The sequence below is a fragment of the Anser brachyrhynchus genome, assembly GCF_964034855.1.
Source record: "Anser brachyrhynchus genome assembly, chromosome: 15".
Lineage (NCBI taxonomy): Eukaryota > Metazoa > Chordata > Aves > Anseriformes > Anatidae > Anser > Anser brachyrhynchus.
Window position 1 is genome coordinate 6421685 of NC_137733.1, and position 26322 is coordinate 6448006.

At 39.1% G+C, this 26322-nt stretch overlaps 1 protein-coding gene across 9 annotated transcripts in view; it reads left to right on the top strand.

Annotated features, from left to right (window-relative positions):
• CREBBP (CREB binding lysine acetyltransferase) overlaps positions 1–26322 on the top strand; it is a 94304-nt gene that overhangs the window by 50567 nt on the left and 17415 nt on the right. For 2 of the 9 annotated variants that reach the window (XM_080556253.1, XM_080556259.1), the window contains 16 exons: positions 2430–2672; positions 3294–3393; positions 3855–4001; positions 4462–4579; positions 7179–7371; positions 7553–7606; positions 8483–8607; positions 9161–9349; positions 10837–11253; positions 11895–12074; positions 12307–12493; positions 17418–17536; positions 17671–17910; positions 18396–18484; positions 23906–24016; positions 24704–24760. In XM_080556253.1, the coding sequence (XP_080412379.1) occupies positions 2430–2672; positions 3294–3393; positions 3855–4001; positions 4462–4579; positions 7179–7371; positions 7553–7606; positions 8483–8607; positions 9161–9349; positions 10837–11253; positions 11895–12074; positions 12307–12493; positions 17418–17536; positions 17671–17910; positions 18396–18484; positions 23906–24016; positions 24704–24760 (2569 nt within the window). The remainder of the gene's footprint in view (positions 1–2429; positions 2673–3293; positions 3394–3854; positions 4002–4461; positions 4580–7178; positions 7372–7552; positions 7607–8482; positions 8608–9160; positions 9350–10836; positions 11254–11894; positions 12075–12306; positions 12494–17417; positions 17537–17670; positions 17911–18395; positions 18485–23905; positions 24017–24703; positions 24761–26322) is intronic. The other 7 variants (XM_080556254.1, XM_080556261.1, XM_080556256.1 and 4 more) reach the window with 7 other exon arrangements.

A 26322-nucleotide genomic window follows, 5' to 3' on the forward strand; every position in this document is an offset into this window, starting at 1 on the left:
CTAACCTCTGTGTGGTGACTAGAAGCCTTTTTCCTGTTCACAAACTCCAGCTTCGTCTGTGGTTGTTCTGCCATATCCACAGAGATTTGCCTTTGATTTACAACCAACACAGAAAGCGTATGTGTTTTTTGTCATAGATCTTCTGGAGAACTATCGTCTTTTCTTTAAAAGCTGAAGTTTTTATTAGCTCCTGAAGCAATTCACAACAGCCTCCGAAACCCCGTGGATTCCAAAGAGCCACAAGTTTTGTGCTATTTAACATTCTTTTAGAGGCTCCCTATTTCTGGGCTTGCACCAGTATAAAGGCATCTTTCTCTTAGATTGCACAAGCCCAGAGGGTATGTGTAAATCCAATAAGACTAAACAATTTCGTGTGTCTTAAGGATTTCAGAAGTGGAGAAATCCTGGAGAGATAGAGTTCATTTTGGTTTCTTTGACAGAAGACCTTCTGGAAGTATTAAACTGAGCTCCTTCGGGAAGGTTTTTCTGAATAAACAGAGCATCCTCTCTGCCTGCGCTGGGTTTCAAGAAGCTGGTCCTGCCAGAAAACAAAAGTAGCTAATGCATGTTAGAGCTAATTAGTTCCTATTTCCCATTGAACAGAGGTCTAGTGATCAATTGACTTGTGATCGATACATTGATAGCGATGGTACATAGTGGTGGAGGGGAGTTACCCCTTCTCTTGCACAGGGTAACTGCAGGGGAAGTGTTCGGTGTCAGGGCCTCGCCAGCGCTGGGGAGCCTGCCTGGGAGAGGGATGGAGGGAGGGGGGAAGGCTGGAACCTTCCTCGGGGTTGAAGCTCTCAGGTTTTTGGCCAGCGTAGGTTCTTCGGAGTCCGAAGGTTGTGCTCATGCTGCGTTTTTTCCATCACTTGGGAATTCGCACACTCGCTCTCTTTAATTGAACTTTCCCTTAAAAGAAATAGACATCAGTCAAGTTTCTGTCTGTTTTTAAACTCAGTTGAAAATGATCGGTGAGTTCAAAAGCTAGGTGTGTGTCCACAGAACGTAAGTGTGCCTACTTCCATGGTAGAGCCGGCATTCAAAATGCCATGGAAATACATGGGGGGAAAAAGCTGGGGGTGTCTTCTGTGGAGCTTTTTATTCATAACTATTAGCAGGGGCATCTGGGACAGTTTTTAGAGTTCTTCAACAGATGAGATGGAATTGAATTCCCATCCATGGAGGGAAAAGTCTGGACTCTGATGTCTGTGGGGTTCGTTTTATTTGTATTTTCTCTGTCGGATAGAAGCTGAAAGCATGTGCATTTCTTTCAGTCATTCTCTCGGTTTCCATAGTGGTAAGGATTTAAGAAAGTCTTCAATGCTGTTAATGTCTCAGAAGGCCTGTATTCCCATTTTTTTTCTAACTTTGTGCCTCTCAATTTTTTTTCTAAAAGTGTTATTGTTACTATATTAAAAGCTATCATCGTTGCTATAGTTAGGTCACAAATCTGTAGCGCACATTACATGTTTAATAATTTGGGGGGGGGGGGGGATGTGAAGTATTACTTTTACCAGAGCCTCAGTTAGCAGAGTGCAGTGTCTCCATAGTGAAGGATATGTTCTGTGTGTCATTTGCTGTGGAACATGTTATTACTTGGAGTGGCAGCTAAAATGAGGACTGGAATACAGATTTTTATTCAATTCTGTTTTAGTAAAAACTACTTTTCCCTACAGTTTCCATTTCCTGTCTAAAATAGAAATGACTCTTCCATACATCTGTGTGGTGAGAGTGGTCACGTGGTCATGGTGGTCATGTAGGTTAATGAGTACCTAAATATCATTAACTAAATTGTTTACCAAAGCCTGCAGCAGACTCATCCCCTTTCTGACTTTCCAGATTGTTTCAGATTCTGTATGTACAGAAGCCTATCAGGGCTCTTCATCTCTCTCACTTGGGTTTTAGGCTAACTTCTTTGGCCTTCAGGGGATTCATTTAGCAACTATTCAGAATAAAAATTCCTACCAACAGAGTTTCAATATTACCTTTGTGTCCGAGGACACAGTATTTGTGCTGATCCTGAATTCAGGATCTTTGTTCTGGATGGAGCCAAATATTTTGACCTAAAATGGGATTGGTGGGAAGGAAAGAAGTAGAGGAATTGATCTTTTTTTCCTAGTAGACTGTTCCAAGTAGACTGTTTAACCTTATATTGGAGCCTGTACTTTATGTATATTGTGGTAATTATGGGCTTATCTGCCTAAAATTTACAGCACTTCTTTGGACTGTATGTATTAGTTGCTGTTGTGGTTTCTGTCCTGTAGAATAAAAGACTGAGTTTTGCACTTGGCATCTCAGGTGTCGTTCAGTCCTTTGGCACAAAAATACATACCGTATAACTACACGCATGTTCTGTTGATTCTTGGGATGATATTTTTGATTGTCCTCATAGATTTTCAATTTTCTATTATCCTTTCTTTTTATAGCCCTTTTAGGGTCTCCAGCTGGTGGAATGCAGAATTCCATTGGTTCTGTTGGAACAGGCCAGCAGAATAATCCATCGCTAAGTAATCCTAATCCGATTGACCCCAGCTCCATGCAACGAGCCTACGCTGCTCTTGGACTCCCATATGGCAACCAGCCCCAAACACAGTTGCAGCCCCAGGTACAAGGCCAACAAGCAGCACAGCCTCAAGCTCACCAGCAAATGAGGACCATTAATGCTTTGGGTAAGTGGAAAATATACCAAGAAAGTAAGGTGTTTAAATAAACCAAACTATGGATTTTTTAGGACAAACAGTATTAGACTAGTGGCTTTCTGTTCGTGTTGATTAATAACTTAAAATGAGACTGCATGTACACTACTGTTCTTTTACACCTGAATATTAGAAAGCTTTGTATATATTTCTTCGGCCAAATGGTAGTAGTTTTAGTTCCTTCTAAAATACAGTCCATAACTTCTCGTTTTTCTAAGGTGATTAAATAAAATTCCGTGAGGATTTTGGTTTGTTTAACAAGTACTTCACCTGTTCTAGCAGACTATTCTGTCTCAAATGCTAGTTTATTTCAGGAACTTAATCGTTATTATCTTTTTACCTTATAGTGCTAGTAGCAAGAGTTTGTGAACTTTAAGTTTTCATAGATTAATTTTTTCTAGGAAAAAATGTTTATACTAAAATTAGCTTATGAAGTAGCGATGTATATATGCACCATAGTAGATACTATTATAAAAGTGCATATCTGATACAAGGTTTCTTTTCTTAATGAACTGTGTCCATAAAGTGTAGTTTTGTGTTTTTATTGTCAAAATTGTGAACTGGGTACCAATGATGTTTAATTTTGTCCTAAAGGAGCCAACCAGATGAACCTTCCCACAGGAGGAATAACAACAGACCAGCAAGCTAGTCTAATTTCTGAAACTGCTCTTCCAACATCCCTTGGGACAAATAAGTAATGCACACATTTTCATTCTTGCTCATTTAAACATCTATTTACATGCTTTATGAATGTAAATAAAGAGAATACTTTAAAAACTAGTTGTATTGCTGCTTGAAATGATCAGTTCCATCTTAAGCTACATTCTTATTCACTGTTTCAATTCTACAGCTACCACTTTGTCCCCCAAGAGATTTCCAGAATATTTAGTGGTTTTAAAGGAATTCCCAAAGGAAGAGTATTTTGTATTTTTAAATGCAGAAATACCTTAACAGTTGTGATTATTTATCTTGTCTCCTGAGCTTTGCTGCTGCATGCTCTGTAACTTGTTGATATCAGAATTTCATTTACAGAATGTTTGATGCAATACCTAGAATTGACTAAAATAATAACTTAAAAACTACTTCAGGCATCAAACATACCACCAGACTTTGCATTCTTATACTCTTAACAGTCCGTTTTCTTTTTTGCTTTAGCCCACTAATGAATGATGGCACAAATTCTGGCAATGTTGGAAACCTCAGCTCAATGCCAACGGCTGCACCTCCTTCTAGTACCGGGGTAAGGAAAGCATGGCATGAACATGTCACTCAGGACCTGCGCAATCATTTAGTGCATAAACTGTAAGTATTCACCAAGACCGCATTTTTTCCTGAATGTTTTTAAAGAATTTCAATATTGTAGTTCTATTATCAAGCTGAAAAATTGTTGAGGAGGAGGTTATCAGTAGTGGTTCTCTTGACGCTGTTCTATTGAGAATGAGCCACTGTCTTTAACCCTCTTCTTCAGTTCATTCCTCTTGCTCATTAAGGGGTGAGGTAGGCAGTTCATATGGCTAGTAAACTTGTTCTGCTGTACTAAACAGGGGTATTTAGATTCTAGACAGTCAAACCTCACATTCTCTCACCACTAAATTAGCTTTAATCTTGTGGGGAGTAGTACATTATAGATTTTCTTAAACAATTTTGATAAACATTTACATCTCTGTGCAAAGGAATGTGCAGAGTGAAGATTATAAAGCTGCATAGTATTATTAATTTTTCTCTGAATAACTTCTCGTTTATTCTTTCTCATCTACTGTAGTGTCCAAGCCATCTTCCCCACTCCTGATCCAGCAGCACTGAAGGATCGCCGCATGGAGAACTTGGTGGCTTATGCGAGGAAAGTCGAAGGAGATATGTATGAATCTGCTAACAGTAGGGTATGTTGATTCAGTCTGGGTATTCAGCATATGTTCAAGAGCTGTAGTATCACAAGTCTAATAAGCATAATGAAAACCAATCATGGAGAATAATTTCACTGTTCTATTGCTGAAGAAAGTCATGCTATCTTCTGTTACAGCATTTGTGTAGTCCCATACTCTCTGGTTAACATCACTCTGAACTAATCTGTCTCCTTCATGTCTGTGAAAACAAGACAACATAGTCCTAGCCCTGTTTGCATTCACTCCTGAAAGTCTGATTGACGTGCATTAGACTTTAGAGTTCTTGATGTTTCTCTTACTGACTTTCTCCTTTATGGAAGTCTGCGTAGGTGGTAGTTTTAATGCCTCTTTACCATTGGAGGTTTTGTCTAGGACTCAGTCCTGTTAAACTGCTTACCTCTTACCTGCAGTGTTGGAATAATTTCTCTGCTACTCAGCAGCATTGAGAGTGATTTGGCTAAGACAAATAACAGTTTCAAGTCTCAACAGAATAAGAAATCAGTTTGCCTGTGTTTATACTGTGCATGGGAAACAAGACGGAATTACCTGTTCATGAATTCTTTGTCTGCAGTGAGGTGTCAGCTCAAATCTGTTACTCAGAGAACAAAACCCTGTTGATTGACACACAGAGCATACAATTTCTTTATGTCACTGTGGTACTTCCACCTTAAAGGAACCATTCCCTGAAAGTTTTCATCGGGTTAAGACCATGTTAGTAGTACCAGTACTGATAGCTAATGAGATCTTACCTGATCAGAATCTTGAGGTCCTTTCTTTAGATACGGGTTACCTAAAGAGAGCAATCAGTGGTGTTAAAGGTGATGCTCCTCTCAGATTAGCTCTCAGAAGAGCTGAAGATAGAAGCGAGTTTTGTTTACTATAGGCAGTGGCTATACTTGTAATGCTGATGCTGCGTCAGCATTGGTCAGTGGCAATATAGTGTCCTCGTTGTGGCTATCCAGTGGTTGTTTATCAAAGAAGACTGAGTGTGATTAAAAGTGATCACCCTTGAGCACCCTGGTAGGTTTACAGAACAACTTCAGAGAGAATTTCAAAGATGTACATAAACATCTCCATATGTTGTCAGTATGAATGAGAGTAGTAGACTTCTGGTTATAAAATCAGATACCTTCTGACCTCTATGCCAGACAAATACTCAGAAGCATCTCAGCACCACTGAAAACAGCTGTCAGAGCCTCATTGCCAGAGATCTCCATTATAGGAATTCATCTAATTTATTTGGCTCCAAAGCAGCAAATTTGGAAGAAGGGGGTAGTTAAGACATTCTAAACGATTCCATGTGGTATTGCATCCTTTTTGAGAAGCATCACTTCTACTTTGACATTGAAAAATAGATTAGTATGAGGTGTCAAACTGCTTATTAATATGCTCTTCTTGTAAATACAGTATTTTTCAGGAATCTTTGCAACGTGGAAGTAACACAATCTTAAATTTACTAGGAGGAACTTGTAGGTGAAGTGTTTGGAGCAGAAAAAGGGATGGGGCTCTAGCACCTTGAAACTGGACAGTGGAAAGTGCCTGTATTGATGGATTTTTGAGATGTTTGGAGGAGGGAAGTGATCTAGAAACAAAGCTCTATATTATAACACTGGGCTTTCTTAACAAGACTCATGAGGGATACCTATCTCATCCTGGTTTTCTGAAGTGAATCAGATTGTGCTGTAACAACAAATTTTAGTCCAGTTTGAAGATGAAATGATTGTGGGACAAGTATCACTCAACCTTTGCTCCATGTACCACTGGGTTTAAGAGCACTGGTGACCCCACAAAAGAAACGTTGTCTTGGGGTTTTGTGTTTTTGTTGTTGTTGTTGTGAGTTGTTGGGGGTTTTTTGCCTTTAGCAGGTGCCTAGTCTCACACACTTTGCAGATGTGTCCGGCAATTGCTGGCAAGCAAAATTGTCTCCTTTGCTGTGCACTGTGACTGCCTTATTTGATCTGTTGTCAATGTGTATTGAGTAAAATGGATTTCTTGTCTTGCACAGATGTAGTGTTTAGTTGTCTGTGCCTGTGGACTATTTTTTACTGATTCCTTCCATTCCTCTGGGGTTTTGTTTGTTTTTGTTTATTGCCTGCAATGACTGTTGGTAGTCAGACTCTTTAGGAAAAGTGGCTCCTGTCATTATTTAAAAATTGATCTGTCCTTAACACCTGTCTCCTGAAGTTCACATAGAATGACTGTATTTCTGGGGATATCTTTTCTTTTGTCTCTGGTTTAGCTGAAATGCTTTTATGAAAACATTTAAAAATCATTAATGCTTAGAAACTAAATCACAGCTTCCTGTTGTTTTTTGTCCAAGCAACAGAGAAGCTGCAGTCTTCTGCTTTGTCTGCTAATCTACACGGTGTAGATGGGGTGAATAGTCATAAAGCCAAGTCTCATGTGTTTTCTGGAAGCTTGGTTTTGCTTATCTGCATTAAAGCAGTGATGAGACTGTCTCAATTTAACAGAATTTTGAAAAGAAACAGTTCTTGTTGAAATAGGCAGGTTCATTTAAAAAAAAAAAAAGGTAGGCTGCATGAGTTTGGTCATTGCTTTCTTATGCTTGATGTTGAGTGCTATCCTTCTTTTTTAGGATGAATACTATCATTTATTAGCGGAGAAGATCTATAAGATACAAAAGGAGCTGGAAGAGAAGCGGAGGTCTCGTCTACATAAACAAGGGATATTGGGAAATCAGCCAGCCTTACAGACGCCGGGACCTCAGCCCCCTGGCATCCCGCAGGTTGCTGCTGCCATGGGCCAGGCACAGCCCGTGAGGCCTCCCAGTAAGTGCTTCTGTGTGGGGATGAGAGCAGCCAGGGAAAACAGAAAGAGGGACAACAGCTTTTTTTTCTTTTTATTTTTTTCCTTTGGCTATAGCCCCACACAATTTGTGTCTTTGTGCACTTAGGCTAATCTCAAGTTCATATGTTAATCTTTCTTTATCCATTCTTGTTTCCCTTGCAGATGGGCCTATGTCCATGCCAACCGTGCCTATAAGTCGTATGCAGGTTTCTCAAGGTATCTATGTCTTCCTCTCTAGATTGTGGGTACGATATAAACCAGTGGGGGAAAAACCTGATTGTCTGCTTTTCTCTTGGAGTTGTGGGGGGGTAACTACTGGGTCTCCCTTTTTTCAGCATCATTCTTGTTGCTTTGTGATGGGAGCTGTCTCATTGCATGTCTACATGTACATACTAGACACTTTGCTAGCACCTGGGAAGTAATTCAGTCGTTTCAAAAAGAGGAGGAATACTGTGGATAATCTGTCCTTTAAAATATGTTAACTTGGGGGGGGGGGGGTATTAGCATGTTTTTATCAGTTACTTAGCCCAATATATACCTGTAGCTGCAAATTTAGCACATTAATCCTGCACATCCTACAATCTGTGTAACTAATGATAGGTATCCTCTCAGTTTCTCATGCAAAGTGCATTAAAAAGGCATTCTAGCTTGTTGATAGCACTGCTGGTTTGCCATCACTGATTTAGGATGTGGGCTACACTGAGATGCTTCAGCTTCCCCCAGGAGAGTATCCACAATTACTTTATTTCAATAAATGATCCTTTGGTGTTATATATAAATAGCATCTTGTGTGTGCAGATCATCCACTCTCTTCATCTTTTGCATTTTTTTTTAGACACCAAAAGGTGTATTCCCCTTAACTGACGTTCTTCTAAAATTTTTGCATCCTGATTTCTCTCTTAAGCCAAATAATTTGAGCAACATTAAAGGAACATTGACACGTTCCTTCAACATTAAACGTGTAGACGTTCCTTCAACATTAAACATGTAGGATGGTTAAATTTTAGTCATAATAAATGTGAATGTTAGAGTATACGTAGATAAGTTCTGATGACTTGTTCCTAATGAGTTGTTTTGGGGGTGCATTTGCAGGAATGAATCAGTTTAACCCCATGTCCATAGGGAATGTACAGATGCCACAAGCACCCATGGGACCCCGTGCAGCTTCTCCAATGAACCATCCTGTACAAATGAACAACATGGGCGCTGTTCCTGCGGTTCGTACTTCTTGCTATCAAGTTCTTCTCAAAATTGGTTGATTACATTTAGCGGTGTTAAAGCTGTTCTGAAAAGGCCATGTCATAGAATAGTGCTGTAAATTGTAGGATAATTTCATAGAAATGTACCAAGCCTGTCAGGATTCCTTTGAGGTATCTGTTTTCACTATTTATGTGTTTAAAAAAGAGTCTTTAGAGAGAGAGATGCCAGAGTGGCAATGTTCTCCAGCCGTCTGTGGAAGAGCATAGTTCTTTCAGGAACCTGTGTCTGTACAGTATATATGCTTTCTTTATTCTTCCATGAAAACATGTTTTTATTCTTCAGAAAAAAGTATAGTTTGAATATTAGATGTATAAAAATAACTCCCTCATGAATACCATGGAAAAAAATGCTAATGTTATATGCCTATGCCCACTTGCATTTGCTTTACTGAAGCCAGTTTTGCCCTTTGTTTTTGTCCTATCTTTGGGCTGATTACTTTGAGGGTATTTTCCTTTGCCTTCCCACATGATAATAAAAGTTAATAGATTTAATTTGGGTGTTAATTTTCAGATGGCAATGTCTCCTTCCCGAATGCCTCAGCCACAGAACATGATGGGAGCTCATTCCAACAACATGATGGGTCAGGCTCCTACCCAGAACCAATTCCTGCCCCAGAATCAGTTTCCAGCACCCGGTGGGGCTATGAATGTGAACAATGTAGGCATGGGTCAGTCAACAGCCCAGGCAGGGGTGGCACAGGTAAGATACGTTTTCTAATACTTGGGTTAAATACTCTTAATTATTTTGGTCTGATTTATTTTGTTTGCCTATCTTTATATGCATTGTTTATTGTAGTCACTCCTAACTTTAAGGAATCCTGAGTTACACCTTCTTTCTCTGTGAACTCTGAACAGGTTTATGTAAACGTACCTACATATACTAACATGGGGGCAATGCCCTGTAATTCCTGGTGTAAATTGTAAAAAATCCATGCTGATGAGATTTTTAGGGAGATCAAAAGTTAGTTTATGGGGCATTCATGAGCATATGCTTTTGTTTTTGTGTGGACCTTATTAGACAACTTTAAATCAAGAATTATAATAAAGTGGTTGGGGAAAATATTTTTAAATTTGTAACCTCACTTCTGAGCAGAAAATGTTTTCTAACAGGTAGACTTTTTTGTTGCAGTAGTGGTCAGTGAAGTAACAGCTGTTTATGATGACAAAGTATATGCATTTCTGCAGGGAGATGCTTGCTTGTTTTTTTTTTTAGCTCACTGTTCAAGTAAAGTAGGTTAGCTGGGGCCTCCGCAGTTCTCTAGTACAGTCCAATCCTCAAATGAGAGAGAACTTAGCGCTCATAATCTGATCTATGTCAAGGTTTGATTATCTTCAGGATGGAGCGTCTACAATTTCTTACACACCGGTTTGGTTATTTTACCACCTTTGTCATAGGAAAAAAAAATCCTAATGCATTTAATTTCTTAAAACTGACTATATGCAGGCAATGTAGAAGCAAGTTTTAAATTTGAAATCTCATCTGCAGGAAATTACTAGTTGATGATAAGGATTTCTAGGAGTAAAATATACATCTGAGGGTAGTATTCTTTTTTATTACTAGTTATTTGATGCAGTTTTTAGTAAAACAGTTTAAAAGTCTGTGTATGTCCAGTATACTTTATTGTTGCTGGTCTTGAAAAAAACAGATCCACCATTTCCTTCAGCATCTGGATTAGTCTAATTGGAGTTTAAAAGATCAAAGAAAAAAAAATCCACCTACTTTAAGTCTTGCACTGCGTGATAGGGCAGGCATTAAAAGTGTTGAGCTGTTTTGCAGAGCAGGGCTGCTCTAGAGTCCTGGCCTAAAATGTGTATTTGCTTGAACCATTTTGTATGCAAAGTCTGAACTTTGCCCAGCTAATGGTATGATTTGGAGTTTGTCTGCCTGCGGGTTTCTGTTTTACTCAGAGATCGCGAGGATTCCGTTTCTGTGCCAGTAGTATTCAACTAAAACAATACGTGAGGCGCATCTAGGTCTAGGAGCAAGGTCTTTGACTAAGAGCTGATAAAAATGATCAGAGAAGTCAGAGCATAGTTATCTGCAGTAGCACCATTTGTTTTGAGGTGATTGCGTATTAAGACTTGTTTTAAAGATGACTTCAGTGCTGTGACTTAAAGGGTGGGTGTGATTCCCAGAGTCTGGGGAGTAACATGTGTCTAAGAGACTCTCTCTCTCTCTCACTCTAGCAGGGGCAGGTTCCCAGTGCTGCTCTTCCCAACTCCATGAACATGCTAGGACCACAGAGTGGTCAGTTATGTCCACCAGTGACGCAGCCACCTCTACATCAGACTACGCCACCTGTGTCCACTGCTGCTGGGATGCCACCTATTCAGCACCAAACACCAACTGGAATGACTCCTCCTCAACCAGCAGCACCCACTCAGCCATCAACACCAGTCTCATCTTCAGGACAAACCCCTACACCGACCCCGGGTTCTGTTCCAAACGCAACACAGACACAAAGCACACCTACAGGGCAGACTGCAGCACAGGCTCAAGTTACACCGCAGCCTCAGACCCCAGTTCAGCCCCAGTCTGTGCCAACCCCGCAGCCACCCCAGCAACAGCCAACATCTGTGCAGGCACAGCCACCTGGCACTCCAGTAAGTACCAGAGAGTTGCATTTTTTTTCTTGTGTAGTGGTGTTCCACATGAGTCCTCCCTATGTATAGCACCATGTTGTGAATGTATAGAGCCTGTATTTTATATGGTTGTCAATAATAGCTTCTACTTTAGAGCAAAGGGTTCATTATTTAGATGTGTAAAAATGTGCATTCAGATGTTCTTGGCATTGTTTGAAGGAGGGGGGCATAATGAATGACTTCAAACTGCTCAAAGTAAAAATGGCAGCAAAGTGTGGAAAGATGAGGAATAACAGGCCTAATATTATATTTGGCCTTGATCACAGTCAGTCTTTCCTGAACGTACAATTTGCATAGGTTTTTTTTCTTTTAAGTTTTAGTCAGGAGGAATGCACATGTCAAGGAATGTACCGTGTTTTACTGGGCAGGTGTTTTCTCTGTAAAAGAAGCCTCTTTGGGGCAGAATTCTTCCTTGGCTTCTCCTCTGTAAAACAGAGTTACTGAATGTGTTCTATAGCAACTTGACTACAGTGAGCTCCTATATCCATGTTCTGCACTGTTTTAGAATATCATCTCATGTCTTTTTTGTGCTGTTCATTTTTTAGTAAAGGAAAATATTTCTATATATGCAGTGTCTTTCTTTTGTACTGTTTTTACAACAGCTATCCCAGGCAGCAGCTAGTATTGATAACAGGGTCCCCACCCCTGCCTCAGTTGCTAGTGCTGATACGAATTCCCAGCAACTAGGACCAGATGCACCAATGCTAGAAAGCAAATCAGAAGTTAAAACTGAAGAAACTGAGCCAGAGACTAGTGAGACACAAGTGGAAGCTAAGACTGAGGTAAATGAGATTCTATACAGCTTAACTGAAAGCAGTGATAGATATAAAAGCACTTAATGATGTATCTGAATTGGTGAGCTAAGGGGTGAGAAGAGGGTAGTTACTGCAAAGTAACTGTCCTGAGGACAGCCATGGATGGAGAGTGCTTTGACGATCTCAAAAGCTAATATTTTGAATGACTGACGTTTGAGTCATAGATGTAATAGTACATCTTGTTGCATCCTTTCTTAAGGTGGAGGAGGATTTACAAGGATCTTCACAAACAAAAGAAGAAACAGATGGAACAGAACTGAAACAAGAGCCAATGGAAATAGAAGAAAAGAAGCCTGAAATAAAAGTAGATGTTAAGGAGGAAGAGGAAAGTGGCACTAATGGAACCACTTCACAATCCACATCACCATCTCAGCCCCGCAAAAAAAGTACGTATATGAAAACTGAGTTTTTCTTGGGTACTTTATACAAGCCTTTTGTTTTCCACACTCTCTGTTCATGCTTGGGAGGTGTGTTTATTTTTGAAAGTAGGATTCTTTTAATGTTACTTGAATCAAAAGTGACAAAAGCATCTTGTGGTCTTGATCCCATCAGTATTCTCACAGCTTCCTGGTTCTGCACGGAGGACCAAAGGTAGTAAGGCAGTGATTGCAGCATAGATTACATATGTAAATCTCTCCCTGTACATCTTGGCCAGTGCTCTTTCATGGGAGCTCAGTGTGGATACAGTGCTGTCAGTAACCAAGAAATATTCGTAAGAGGCTGCATGCACAGCCTTAAAACTGAGCTTTAGCCTTTACTTCTCTGAGAATCAGGTGCTTGAGCTCTTTTCCTAAGTCTGGATTCTCCAAGACTAGACTGTTATTCTGGCCTTAAAATTTATAAAAGAAGTCCTATGTAGTTTGCTGTGTACTATTTGTTTGAAACTTTTCTCCTCAGAAATAGTTAGGTCACTAGTCTCTTAAGTTAACCTTCAGTGTTAGCACAGATTCGCATTTGAATGCGTCTATACGGTATATTTTTTCAAAAGAAAACTTGAAGGTATTACAGATCTTGAATGGACTAACAGAAGTGATTGCATGCCTTTGGTTAGTAAGAAATACGTGAATAAGATTATTAATGAAAACAGGCAAAAAGAAATCACTCCTTTTTGTGGTGCACGCTTACCTGTAGTCCAGGTCTGCAAGATACGTTTTTTGGACTCAGGCCCCAAAACTTTTATCTGTCTCGATACCTGTGTCCCTTAGCATCTTCTTTTTTGAGATGACCCTTTCTTTGTTTTGCTTTTGACCAAAGGTAAGCCTTCAACATGATATAAATGTCAAAAAACTGAAAATTATGTTCCATTTCATTTTTATCCTTTTCTTTTGAAGAAAGCTACTTGTTATTACATTAGAAGAACATTACAGGTGTATGCTTTCCAGAATGTGATGAAGAATTCAAAGATTTAGTTTGTGCAACTTGAATCTTGATCTCTTGTATATGCATTGGGTTGCATTTAATTACTAAACATAGGATTTTTATAATAAAACACAGTAAAACATTTTCCCATAGATGGTAATTTCAGCTTGTAGCACAGTGGGCCAGCCAAATGAGAGCACACTGCAGATCTAACTGGCAGAGTCTATTTCAAACAAAGTGTAACATAGGGAGTGGAAAGCTTATTAATGTTTATAAACCAGTTATGTTCCCAGTGGAAAGAATCATTGCTGCTTGTTTAGAAGTGTGCTTGCAAGTAAATCCAGGGGTGAGGTTGAAAGAGGAAGGCTCTTACAGCATTAGTCTGTGCAGAGCTATACTGTATCATTCCAGTGATTCTGTCTGGGTTACCCTGCATTTCCAACACCTCATTTAGAAACACATTTCTTGTCTTAGAAATACTGTCACTAAGTAGCCGTATAGTATAATACATGTGCAGCTTGAGCGGGTACAACTACATACACAGTTTTAAATGGAGTCATTTTCCCACCAAGTAGTTTATCCAACTTTAATAGAGCGTTTGTATGAAAATGCTAAATAAGCCAAGAGGTATTCAAGAGCAAATACCATGAAGTGTGCTTAAGGGTTATATTATATCTTAAAACCACTTATGAGATTCATCTCATGTTTTTCATTGGTTTCATTTTTCATTGGTATTTGGTACTCCTGACTGCACAGGAGGGATGAGGAGTTCCTAAGGTGCATGCCAGAGCGACCTGGGCTGCAGCAGGTCTGTGCTGCAGCTGCCAGAGGGAAGTCTCCCAGCTGGAAGTGGGCATGGTGCATGCTGTAAGATCATTTAGCAAGCAGTAGACAGGCATCTTAATGTTTGAAAAGATTCACCTGGGCCTTAAAGGAGTGGTTTTGGGGGTACAAGTGGCTTCTGTTGTGGAGCTGGAATCTCATCTATTTGTACCCCACACATCCAGGTGTACTGAACACCATAGGCCTGGCTGTACTCATCAGTATTACTAGATTGTGACCTGACTGACGAAGTGGGAAATGCCATAAGGGCTAGACAACAGCAGGCTAATAATGCTCAACTAAAGGTCTGCTCAGTTCACTTGCACCAGAATTCCAGTAGATTAGCTATTGTGGAGAATTGCAGACACCTGTTTCAGCAAGCTATCCTTCCTCTCCCTGTTTCATCTTTGTAAATGGGGGCTTGATACTCCCATGTTCCAAATTTGGGGTTCAGGTTTGGTTTCTGTGCATCTAATATAAGCAAGAAGGGAAGGTTTTTGTTTACTTGCCTGTTACTTTGCAGTCTTAAAAGAAAAAGTGCTCCTGTCTTCTCATTGTGGATGAGGCCACCTTACAGCTTGGTGGCCTTCAAAATTAGTTTTATTGGTTTTTTCCTTCTTTATAAGACATAATAATGCAAAACCTGCAAGGGCCTGGTTTGGGGGAGTCTTTTCAGGTGTATCGTTCCTATAATTTTGAAGAAGTCTTCATCTTCCTTTCAGAATTTTCTCCCTAGTAATCATAAGCAGTGTTTCCTCTGAAGAAATAAAAATTTAAAAAAGGAAAAAAAAAAATAGCATTATACTCTCTTCTGGCAGATAATGCATCATCATGATGCAGGCAAAGATCCCATCTTCTTACCACCCACGCATCCAAGACAAAATTGGGATAACTGGATGCCAGCTCCTTGCAAAGATCATGCTACAGGAGGAGAACTGAGAGCATATAATTGTGGGAGAGGGGAGAACAGAAACTTTGCTGTAAAACCTGTGCATGGAGAGGTCATATGATCAAACGTTCTGTTATTAGTCATTTTCCTTAGAGGCAGAAAAGCTTTTTTGCTGCTAAAGATGAAGGCGTCTTTTCTTTACATTTGTAGGTGAAGTCATAAACCTAAATAACAACTGGATTTTGATTTATTTTTTTTAAAACCAGAATGAAAGTGGATTGTAAACTTTCTCAGCAATGATAATTAATTTTTAAGGAACTTGGCAGAAGTTCTGCAGAAGCTCTACTCTTTGCTTTTCAATCTAGATTCTCGATTCTCTCTATTTTGAAAGATTCTCTAGCTTAGTGCTATATTGTGATATAGGTCAGTACAGGGAAACTTTTTACAGCAATGTCAAGCAGGTGGCCAGAATAGACTATTAAAAGATGCTTTTTGACTTTTAAATCTTACTTGATTAAGTACTTTGGATTATCAGGTTATAAAGTAACTGAGCCAGAGTGAGACAGTTCCAGAAGCAATACAGAATACTTTTTCTCATGAACAGAATTCTGTATTTCCTGCTGTTCTTGAATTCCATAATATAACTTTGTTTATACAATTTTGAGAGTAATGGTAGTATTCTTTTCATGGGAAAGTGCCAATATAATGGAAGAGAATTACCATTTTGTCAGGAGTGAGATAATGGCAACATCTGAACTGATCATAAAGTTGTATTTGCTGTTGTAACGGCAAAGGTAGGCCTCTGGCTCATCTTGTTTTTAATCTGTCTGGTTCGAGTTCAGTAGTTGCAGCATAAGATCTTGATGGATCTGTAAGGCAAGCCCTTGCCGAAGCCCTTATGGCAGCTTACATAGTCTTTTGCCATGATTTGGCTGACTTGGGGATGCTGTCTTACCTCTCGTGTGCATGAGCAGCAGTCCTTTCTCCAGTTACAGGCAATGCACTCAAACTCTTACAGCTTCCCTTTGCTCTCCAAGTACTGCTTCCATCCTGGCTAACAATTTCCAGGAGCTGCAGCATCCACAAATGCTTAAAACATCGAGAACATGTTTCAGAAATCGTTTAGTTGTGTCAACTTGCTTTTTTGTCGTGCTTTATTTTTTTGTGTAATTTCAGTGAGCACAGTTGAGGCAAAGCCTCCCTCTTGGAAATATAACCCTAATGAAAAAAGAGGGGAAAAAACTTGTAATAGTCATAGATTTTTAACCAGAAATCATCCCCCCAAACAACTTGTATCTTACCAAAGCACCATCTGAGTGACAAAAGCAACGATCAGCCTTAAAGGGGTCTCTGTAGCCCTATTGATTTAAGTGCTTTCATGAGAACTCCTAATTGTTCCATTTTATTGGTATTGTTCTCGTTTCAACCAGGTAGATAAATATTAGATGCCAACCTGCTCTTCTTAGTTGACTTTTTTTTCTGAATAATAAGCATTCTTCCCTATTTAAATGCTCTGTTCCTAAGGAAATAAATGTAATTACGCTGTTGAGATGTTCAAAGAGCTCTCCAAGTTATCATTATTTTTCAGAAAATGCATTGCCTTTCTTGTCCTTGTCATCCACTACTGAAAGAAACATGGCTGTTGCCATGCCACTGTTGCCAAGTGGTTGTAATGATGCATATATATCTTGGAAGTATTAACACTTTCAAAATCAATTAAGGGTCCATTAGACCAGGATTGCTTGTATACTATGGCCAGAAAATTCCTGTGCCAGCTATCGAGACACCTGGTTACCTTCTGAAGAGCTGGCTCTTTGGCCCTGTCCACTAGGGTTCCTTTGCTAGAAGAATCTTAACACAGGAATAGCAAAAGATGTCAGAAGAGAAGGAGAAGAAAATAGGCTGTTAGTCTCATCTCTGAAGAGTTAAGCTTCATCCATGTTGAAGCAATTGATTGCTAATATGGCTCTGGATAAATTTTCCATCCTCTTGAATATTGTATCGCTGAGGTTTGCAGTTGTTCTTATCCCCTTATGCTGAGAATATCATCTAGTGTGATTTGAGTAAATGCAAAAGCTACTCAGTCTCCTGATTAAAAGTTTTGCTTTTAATCACCTATGCAGATCAGGAAATCACTTGTGAGATTTCTGTGTTAACATAGCTTATTTTGGGGGGTGGGGAGTCAAGTGGTTAGGATACCTGAAAGGAAACTTTCTAACCTTTCCAACTTTCCTTAACAGTTTTCAAACCCGAGGAGCTGCGCCAGGCTCTCATGCCTACACTTGAAGCTTTGTACCGGCAGGACCCAGAGTCTCTACCTTTCAGACAGCCTGTGGATCCCCAGCTTTTAGGGATTCCGGTGAGTTGGCATTACAACATATTAAATGTTTTAGTGTTTTGTCTTTTCTCATATAAACGTTTTATCTTTTCTGTTCAACATAGTGTGAGCAGTTGACATCTTAAAAATAAAGGATTTTGTGTGTGTGTTTGAAGGACTACTTTGACATTGTGAAGAATCCTATGGACCTTTCAACCATTAAACGTAAATTAGATACTGGGCAGTACCAAGAACCGTGGCAGTATGTGGACGATGTTTGGCTAATGTTTAACAACGCCTGGCTTTACAATCGCAAGACTTCCAGGGTCTATAAGTTTTGCACTAAACTCGCGGAGGTGTTTGAACAAGAAATTGATCCTGTTATGCAATCACTTGGCTACTGTTGTGGGCGCAAGGTAAGTATTCCAGCGATTTGCATTTTCCAAAGAGCTTTGCTTGATGGATCAGATAAAACATATGCTTCAAGTACTTTTTTTAAAAATTGAAATAAGGAAATGAAAGTGCTAGTAAAAGTTTAGCTTTTTATTGGCATGCTAAGAGCTAAAAAAAAAAAAAAAAGTGGATAGCATCGTTCTTGCTGTTAATCTATTATTGTATTTTTCTACCTTGGAGAATACCTTTTTTGATCATAAACAATATTAAAATGCTTTGCTTCTTATGTCCGTTGCAATAAAGTAGGTGACTAGAGGGGGTCAGCTTTTTAGTTCGTATAGTTACTGTAATTCCAGTAAGAGAGCTTTACTAGTATATTTACAATAGCTTAGGAAAGTGTTATAAACATAATGTATTATGATATTCTTAAGTGTCGAGTATGCCTAATAGATACTTGATTAATATAAGTTTACATTTTAAAGCATCTTTTCTCCCCATTGTTTTGCAGTATGAGTTTTCTCCACAGACCTTGTGCTGCTATGGCAAGCAGTTGTGTACTATTCCCCGTGATGCTGCCTACTACAGTTACCAGAATAGGTAAGTCCTTGACTTCTTTTTCTTCCCTTACTCGGGAAGCAAAATCCTCTGAGTTCTCTGCACTTGTGGAGGAGGATTATTAACCTTTTCTTTCCTTCATCTGCTAAATCAGGAAAAAGTTACTTGTTTATCCTTGCATGCTGTCCTTTTGCAGGTGACCCTTTAGCTTCCTCTACTGCAGGTTGATAACACGCAGCACTCAAGTGCTTGCTATTAGCTAGGCCGCACCACTGAAGTAGAAGTTCTCCGTGTTTTCCACAAAATCAGTAGCAGGCCTTACAGGAGGGAGAAGGACAGAACTGCAAAAAGGCACTGAGAGATATATGTTGCCTCGTTCTGGGAGAACTACAAAAACATGCAGTTTTATTTCCAAATTACTGACAAAATTTGCAAAGCAAACAGTATGGTAATAAATTTTAAGACTCACATTGTCTTCCCAGTTAGTATTTAATTCTTTTTAAACTAGCTTTGACTTAGCATTGGAAACTTCCCAGATTCCATGAAAAGCTAGGAAAATAATACTCTATTAAATTTTTATTAATACTAGGATTTGATGTTAGTATTATTATTAAACAACTTAGTATTTTGATATTTTCCGTTTAATACTTAAATCAACAGTTCTATAATGGATAACAAAGCAAACTTAGAACTTAGCTTTGTTCTTGGGTTTGGTCCCTTAGGGTTTTTTTTTCCCTCCAAAAAAATTACAAAACATGAACAGGCTAAAAAACTTCCTTTTCCCTGTTTAAAACAAAGTTATGAATTTCTTTGCAGAGGCCTGACAGTCTGTCAGTCTTACAACTTCGAAGTGCCACAGCAGGCTGTTGTCTAACTGAGGTTGTGGAATGAATCTAGACAGTCAATGCTTGCATTTAGTCTCTCTTAAAATGATCCCTACATCACAAAACACATTGTAAGGTGGCACAAGATTGTTGTATACCACATAGCCAAAGCAGTTCAGATATGGGAGATGAAAACATGTTGGGTCTGAGGTGGCTTTTGTGAGGCAGATAGTATTGTTATGAAGGAATGTAAATTCACAGGCTCTCATAGAGGTTTTATACAGCTGCTGTGAACTCTCAAAAAAAAATAAAAGTCAGCCTGAAGAGAAATAAAGAAATAAAATGCATTTAAATGAATAGTACTTCAGTAGCCACTGTGATCCTTAAATACCAATTCTGTGTGGTAGAATTTCAAATACTTTTAATATTATGCATCCAGATAGTACTGTATGTGAAAAGAATAGCAACTTCAAAAATAATTGAAGAAGGGGTCATTTTTCTTTGTTATACCTCTCCTGTTTAAGTTAGTAGTAAGTCATTTGGATTGCTCAGTGGAAGGCGATGTTGGTTGCTGGCACGAAGTACAGGGTTGATGGGGCAGTGGGTTCCTCTGGACTTGGTGGCATGCTATTTCAATTTCCTACCTGTAAAGTCCAGTCTAAAAAGGTAGTTACAAAAGGTGGAAAAGAGGCACTCGGAAAGGGAGGTGATCTGCCTCAGTGTCAATAGGCCAGCAACAGAACTGAACTAGACATAGATTTCTGTTCATCCAGGTACATTGAGAAAGGATTGGGGGCTTTTGGATTTTTTTTCTGACTTGGTTTTATTTTGCTTTTTTTTGAGGTTTTTATTTCAGGCCAATTAAATCTTGACTGATGAATGTTTTTTGTAGTGTGTTTGTTCTAACAAGATATTTCTGAAGATCAGTCATCACATTTTAAGTGTACATTTAGCTTATCAGATCAGAGACCCTTCATTCAACAGCTGTATTGCTATAAAACAGTCAAATTAACTGTTTCCTATAACAACAATTTTCAGATCTTAATTTTCTCTTAAAATACTAAATCAGTGGAAAAAAAAACAAACTGTGGCTCCAGCTGATCTTTACTTGGTCAAATGTTCTGTAATTGGAAGATGTCAACATTGGATTTACTTGAAGTCCAATGTATTTCATAAACAAATTACAACTAAGAATATTTAGGCACCATTGAATAAATGAACTCCAGCACTGCAGTTCTGTGATTAAAAATTAATTATTTGGAATAGAACTATTTGGCTTCCATACGTTACAGAGAAGCTTAGGTTAAAATAAGTGTTCAGAAAATATGCTTTTTGTGTCGATATCCATTTGAAAAAAGTGATTGGTGTTTCACATCAGTGCTAGCATTCAATTCCTAATTTAGAATTTCCTTCAAGTACACTTCAGTTACAGTTGGAAATTCACGTGTTAATGTAGAAACTAAGCCTTTTCTGGACTTTGATATTGAACCATAATTTTATTCTTCTCTGATAAACGGGAATCAGTCACGTGAACAGTCTGCATTTGAAAAGCTTTTCATTTTTCATGTGTTGCAATAAGTACATTCCTCGGATTTTCTGACTGTTACAACTAAAATATTGTATGTTTCCTAAAGTTTTTGTTGAATATTTGTAGTGGCATGCAAAAATCAACGAATTTCAAGCAGGTCTCCATTTCTGAGGGTCCATGTTCATAATAACTTACAGTTACTATTTCACCTTGGTTATTTTATGGACAGAAATTCATGATCTTCAGGTGATTCATTTTCACTGTATTTCAATTTTCATTTCTTCATTTTAATACCATATATGAAGGCTTGACTCTTGCTAGCGTTAGGCTTCAGTTCTGCAGCACGTAAAAATCCCGTGCTCCGCTTCGATCCCCAGATTGCTGGGGAACCAAAGCGCTGGTCTCCTGTGAGACCGAGCTTCCCGCAGCTGCAGCGTGAAGCAAGGGTGAACAATCGGGACCAGTGGAGCTAGTTAGATTTGTGTGTTGTGTCCTAAATCCAATATTGAAAGCAGCCTCGCTGCTCAGCTTCAGGGGAGCGCTTTGAAAGCCCATAAATGGTTCTGAAAATGGATCAGAATTAACTATTTCTGGGATTGCTTAAATGTAACAGCATTTATAGAAGCCTTGATCAGGGATTTTTTTCTTTACATGCACCCCTTTTGTTTGGGTCCTCGTGCGTTTCAGTCCTTCCCAATTTGACTCCTAAAATAAGCAACCTTGTTAATAAGGAAATAGTCAGTGGGGATTAGTGTTTGTGGGTTTGTTTCTTGTTTTTAAATTGAAGAAAATTTTAAAGGAGGGGATGACTTAAAAAGAAAAGTGGACAATGTGTAAAAAATGATATAAACTGTCACCTTACTATGGCTCTAAAAAAAAATACTAGAAGATACTGTATTGTTTCAGAGTATGGGCTGAGGAGCAAGTGAAGTCAGTGTAAATGAGATGTGAAGTGTCACTACCCACTCCCGAAATGCTCTTCTGTAATATTGCTCTGTAATAGTTGTGAAATATTTATCACTCCCAGTGATTACAAAATAATGGAATAAATCTTTTCTCCTGGCCTCATTCTGTTGCATTAGCAGCTCCAAAAGCCTTGGTTTTGCTTGAGAGGATGATGTGTTTAATCCTAGTTGAGCTGACCCAGAGAAGACAAGTCACTTGCAGTTTAACTTGCTGTAGGCTGGCAAGCAGGGAGCAGACATTTTAGCTCACATGGTTGCTATCAAAGTTGCAGCTGCCCTGCTGGTAAGATTATTACATGGATATGTCAGTATGGGCTATATTAACTAGGATAAAATACACCTTTTTCCTCTTTGTGTCGCTGCACGCCCAATCCCACAGCAGAAGCAGCATTCAGTGTGCTGCTGCATTTAAGTGGTTCTTGGCTGGCGGAGTAGCTCTTGAAGCCTGAGCCAGCTGGCAGAGTTTGCAGAAGTTTTAAGGCTCTTGTAAATTATGCTATGGTAACACAGACCTGGCTCCAGTTTGGGGAAGATGCAGATCACTCTTAGGAACTTCTTTCCTCGATTCTTCGGGCACTGCTGAAGGACCCAGTCCCACTTGCTTGCATTGTGTTTTACAAGCATTTTAAAAATGTCTGGTGGTGACCTCATGGCCAGTGCGTGTCGCAGGAAGAAATCCTGATCCGTAAATTTCAATAGAGGCCTATAAATGGCTTCTGTTTTCTCACAGTCTTGGAGATCTGTCACCTGGCTTCCAGCAGTTTAAGTGTCTGAGTATGTTTTAAGGGGCAAGCTGCCATATTAATCTCCATCCCTTAAGTTGTTGGTTCATTGTGACACTGAGTCTTGTTTGATGCCTTTTATACTTACCATTCTTACAGTTCTAGCGTTTGAGTACTAAAACTGCATCTACTGTGCTGCCATTGCTGCTTATACTCTCTCACTCCTGATCCTCCATAAAGCTCCTTTATTTTGATGATCCTTTGTGGCCTTCCTGCATTTTACAGCTGTGGCCTCTCTTTGTTACCTTTGTTCATGTGTGAATTCATATCCTTTCCAAACATTTAGCCTCTTTTTTTTAATGACCCTGACAACTTTGGTTCCAGTTCATCTGAAATAAAACAAACAAACAATGCCAAAAAAAATTCTGTGTAATTTAGATTTTTTTTCAAATGCAGATTGTATTTTTGTAGAGTTTCATTCCAATTTACTCAGCTCTGCTTGTTAAATTGCAATATTGGTTTTGCTGAGTATAACTTGGATTGGCTGTTGGTCTGGGGACCAAAAATTCTGTCTTGTATTCAATTTGTAAAGCTTAATTGCACATCCTTAACGTATTTGATAAATATATTGTATGTATGTACAATATTTAATGTTGTTCACATATATACATATATTGTATTTATATAGATAAATGGCTGGAAACTCTGACCCATAATTGCATTTCTGTTAAATGTTTGTCTAGAGTATGGATTTGGTTTCATTTATATTAAATAATATAAGCTGAGCAATTGGTCACATTTGATCTTATAGTCAAATAACTTTTGATTTAATATTTTTATAGATTTTTTCAATACCAAGTGTTTCTGCTTTTATAGTTTTTACTGACAACCAGTAAATGCTTTCAGCATATTTTCTAATCGCTTAAATCTGTAAAAGTGTGTTCTTAAAGCTCTTTGACAGGCTATTTTTTTAACCAAAGGAAACTTGATCAGACTAGAGCCTGGAATCAAAGAGCATTTTTTCCCTAAGTGATGCAAATCAAATCCAAATTCTTAAATTTGAAGTCTGTATCTACGTAGCGCTTGGTAGCTACTTCATTTATCCTCCCCAAATTTTGAATCTGACGCTCGACTATTTGTTAGTATTGATGGCCGAAATGTATAAAATGAGACCGAATGCTAATCTGTGCTTTGCCTTGGCTTTCTGCTCTGTGTTGTCTTGGTGTTTGCGTCCTACCTCTTACGTCTGTGCTGTTTGTTCCCTTCCCTGTTCTCTAATCCTGCCCTTCCCTCCCCTCTGTTCCTTCTCATTGTCCACACTGACCCATCAATCAACCAACAACGCCCCCCCTTTCGTCGTGGTGATCTGCCCTGCTCTGGTTGGTGGCTCCGTGCTTGGGTGGCTGTATATTGTGCTGGACCAGTTCACCCAAATATGGCCTTCTTGCTGACAGGTATCACTTCTGTGAGAAGTGTTTCACTGAAATCCAGGGGGAGAATGTCACCCTGGGTGATGACCCTTCCCAGCCTCAAACGTAAGTCGGTTCCTTTCTCTTTCACATTTCGTTTTTAGAAGGAGGGGGGCAATGTGTAGTCCTGATGCAAACATGTGGTGTGGATGGGGGAAATGCTGGCTTTCTTACTAACGAGAGATTTTTGCAGTAACAAGTAACAGTCGTTACTGTGCGAAGTCTGTGCAGCAGTGTCTGGTTACGCTGCTCACTGAAATAACGTGGTCGGGGCGGGGGGAGAAGGAAGCTGTGTCAATAAATGTCACTAATCCCTTATCTTTTCAAATGAAAGACTTCTGCTAATCCTGATGTCTCGCCTTTTGAAGCACAGCTTTTGTTTATGAAACCAATGGCTTGTCTTTAACCTGGCCAGAGAATAAGATGCCCTAAGATTTATGAGGAACACAAGCTGCTTTGGAAGGTGGCTGCTTTACTGACAATAGCTTCCCTTGTTCTTTGTGATTTAAAATTTATGTATATACTTGGCTATTTATTATTTTGTTTTTAATTTACCACAGAAAATTAAATTGGAAAAATATTTTCTGTAGCTTAAAATAAAACAAACTGAATTACTTTCTCAGAATAGAAAATGCCGATGTGCTTTCTTCAGATTTGGTTTGCTTATTTGCTGCAGTTCAGAATAGCATGATAATGTCTCAGCCTCTGATATAAAGGTACTACTGAGTTTTCATATTAACTCTTTGTCTCTAGAACCATCTCTAAAGATCAGTTTGAGAAGAAGAAAAATGACACACTAGATCCTGAGCCGTAAGTAACCATGCCATTCTTTTTAAGATAGTCTCATGACTTTTACTTGTTCTTTAGCCAGCACTTCAGAAATTAGACAGCAAATAAAGTCATCCTATTTCCTTCATTTCTGCCTAAACACAGTAAAATCTCTAGAGTTCATAGCACAACATGCAAACTTGATGTCCACCACTGATAACCCAAGACAAAAACGTGAGCCCCTTTTAGTGGCTGTTTCTGTTTTACTGAAATAAAAGCCTAGTGTTTGAGTGCTATGTTCTTCCCCTGAATATTTGGATACCTACAATTGCTAAGAGGGAGGGGGATTAGAAATAAATCTAGCTGCAGATTTACTTCTTAAATGTGAACTAATGGCTGCTGCTGCTGAAAGGGAGCTCATGTTCTCTGCTGCGTGGTTCTGCCCCACTGCTTTGCGCCACTCTGGTGCACTTAGGTGAGCTAATTCAGCCTGTTGGGTGCCTGTCATACAGTGGAAAACTAACCCAGGACAAAAAAAAAAAAACTGGGTGGGGGAAATTCCATTCCTGCTGGGGTAGTGATCCGAAATGGCTCAGTAAAGGTGCAGAAAGCACCAAAACTGCATCGCTGTGGGTGGGACAGAAGAGCAAGATCTCTTCTGGTGGTGACCTGCTGCCTTGTAACCCCCTCATGTAACTTACTGCTCCTGTAACCCGGCTACATGAGATGCTGAATGCTGAGGAACAGGATGCAGTTAATCACAGGACCTTTCTAAATTAAATAAGGGAGACACATTGAAAGAATTTAAGATTGTGCTAAGAAAAAAAAAAAAAGGTTGGCAGGTGTTTTAAGTAACTTTCAAATAAAGCCAAGAGTATAAAAGAGTAATTTCTAAGGCGTGTTCTGCAAGGCACTGCACAACCTACCTAAAAATGGCCCTCCATTGTACCGAGCATTTCATACCAAGCCGCAAGCATGGTGGGTATGCACCTGGGAATTCAGCATTTTTCTCTTCCAATTTAGCTAGACTTCTAAAAACACGTTTTTCTCTTCACCTGAGTGCTCAGCCACTGAAAGGCATCCTCCTTACTTGAGTCTGTTACCCATGGGAAGTTCAGTGAAAGTCACGTGGGATATTCCTGTAGTAGCATTGTGGTACTCTTCCTGTTGTCCTTAACTAGCTTCTGCAAGATTTGATCTTACTGCTGTTCTGTTCTCTGGCAGTTTGATATGTAACACATTTTAATCCCTTTTCTCATCTTTGCAGATGCTAGATAGAGCTCCTTTGTCAGCCTTTTAAAGATGGGCTGCTGAGCTAGACCATTGCATTTGATTCCATAAACAGTGTTGCGGTCTTAAAAGAGAATTTTATTTTTGACATATGTTTAAAAAAGAAAAAAAAACCACAGTGTTGCAGAGCTATGCAGGCGAAGACAAGTTAATACATGTTTTCTTGGCACAGTTATTCACGAATGACTAGTTTTTACATTTACAGTAAGTTGAGCAACCATTTAGTCAGCTTGTGGTTGTTGCAACAATTGAAAATTAAATCTGTGAAGGTATTGTTAAGCAGAATTCTGTGGAGCTGGGAAAACTCAAAGCTC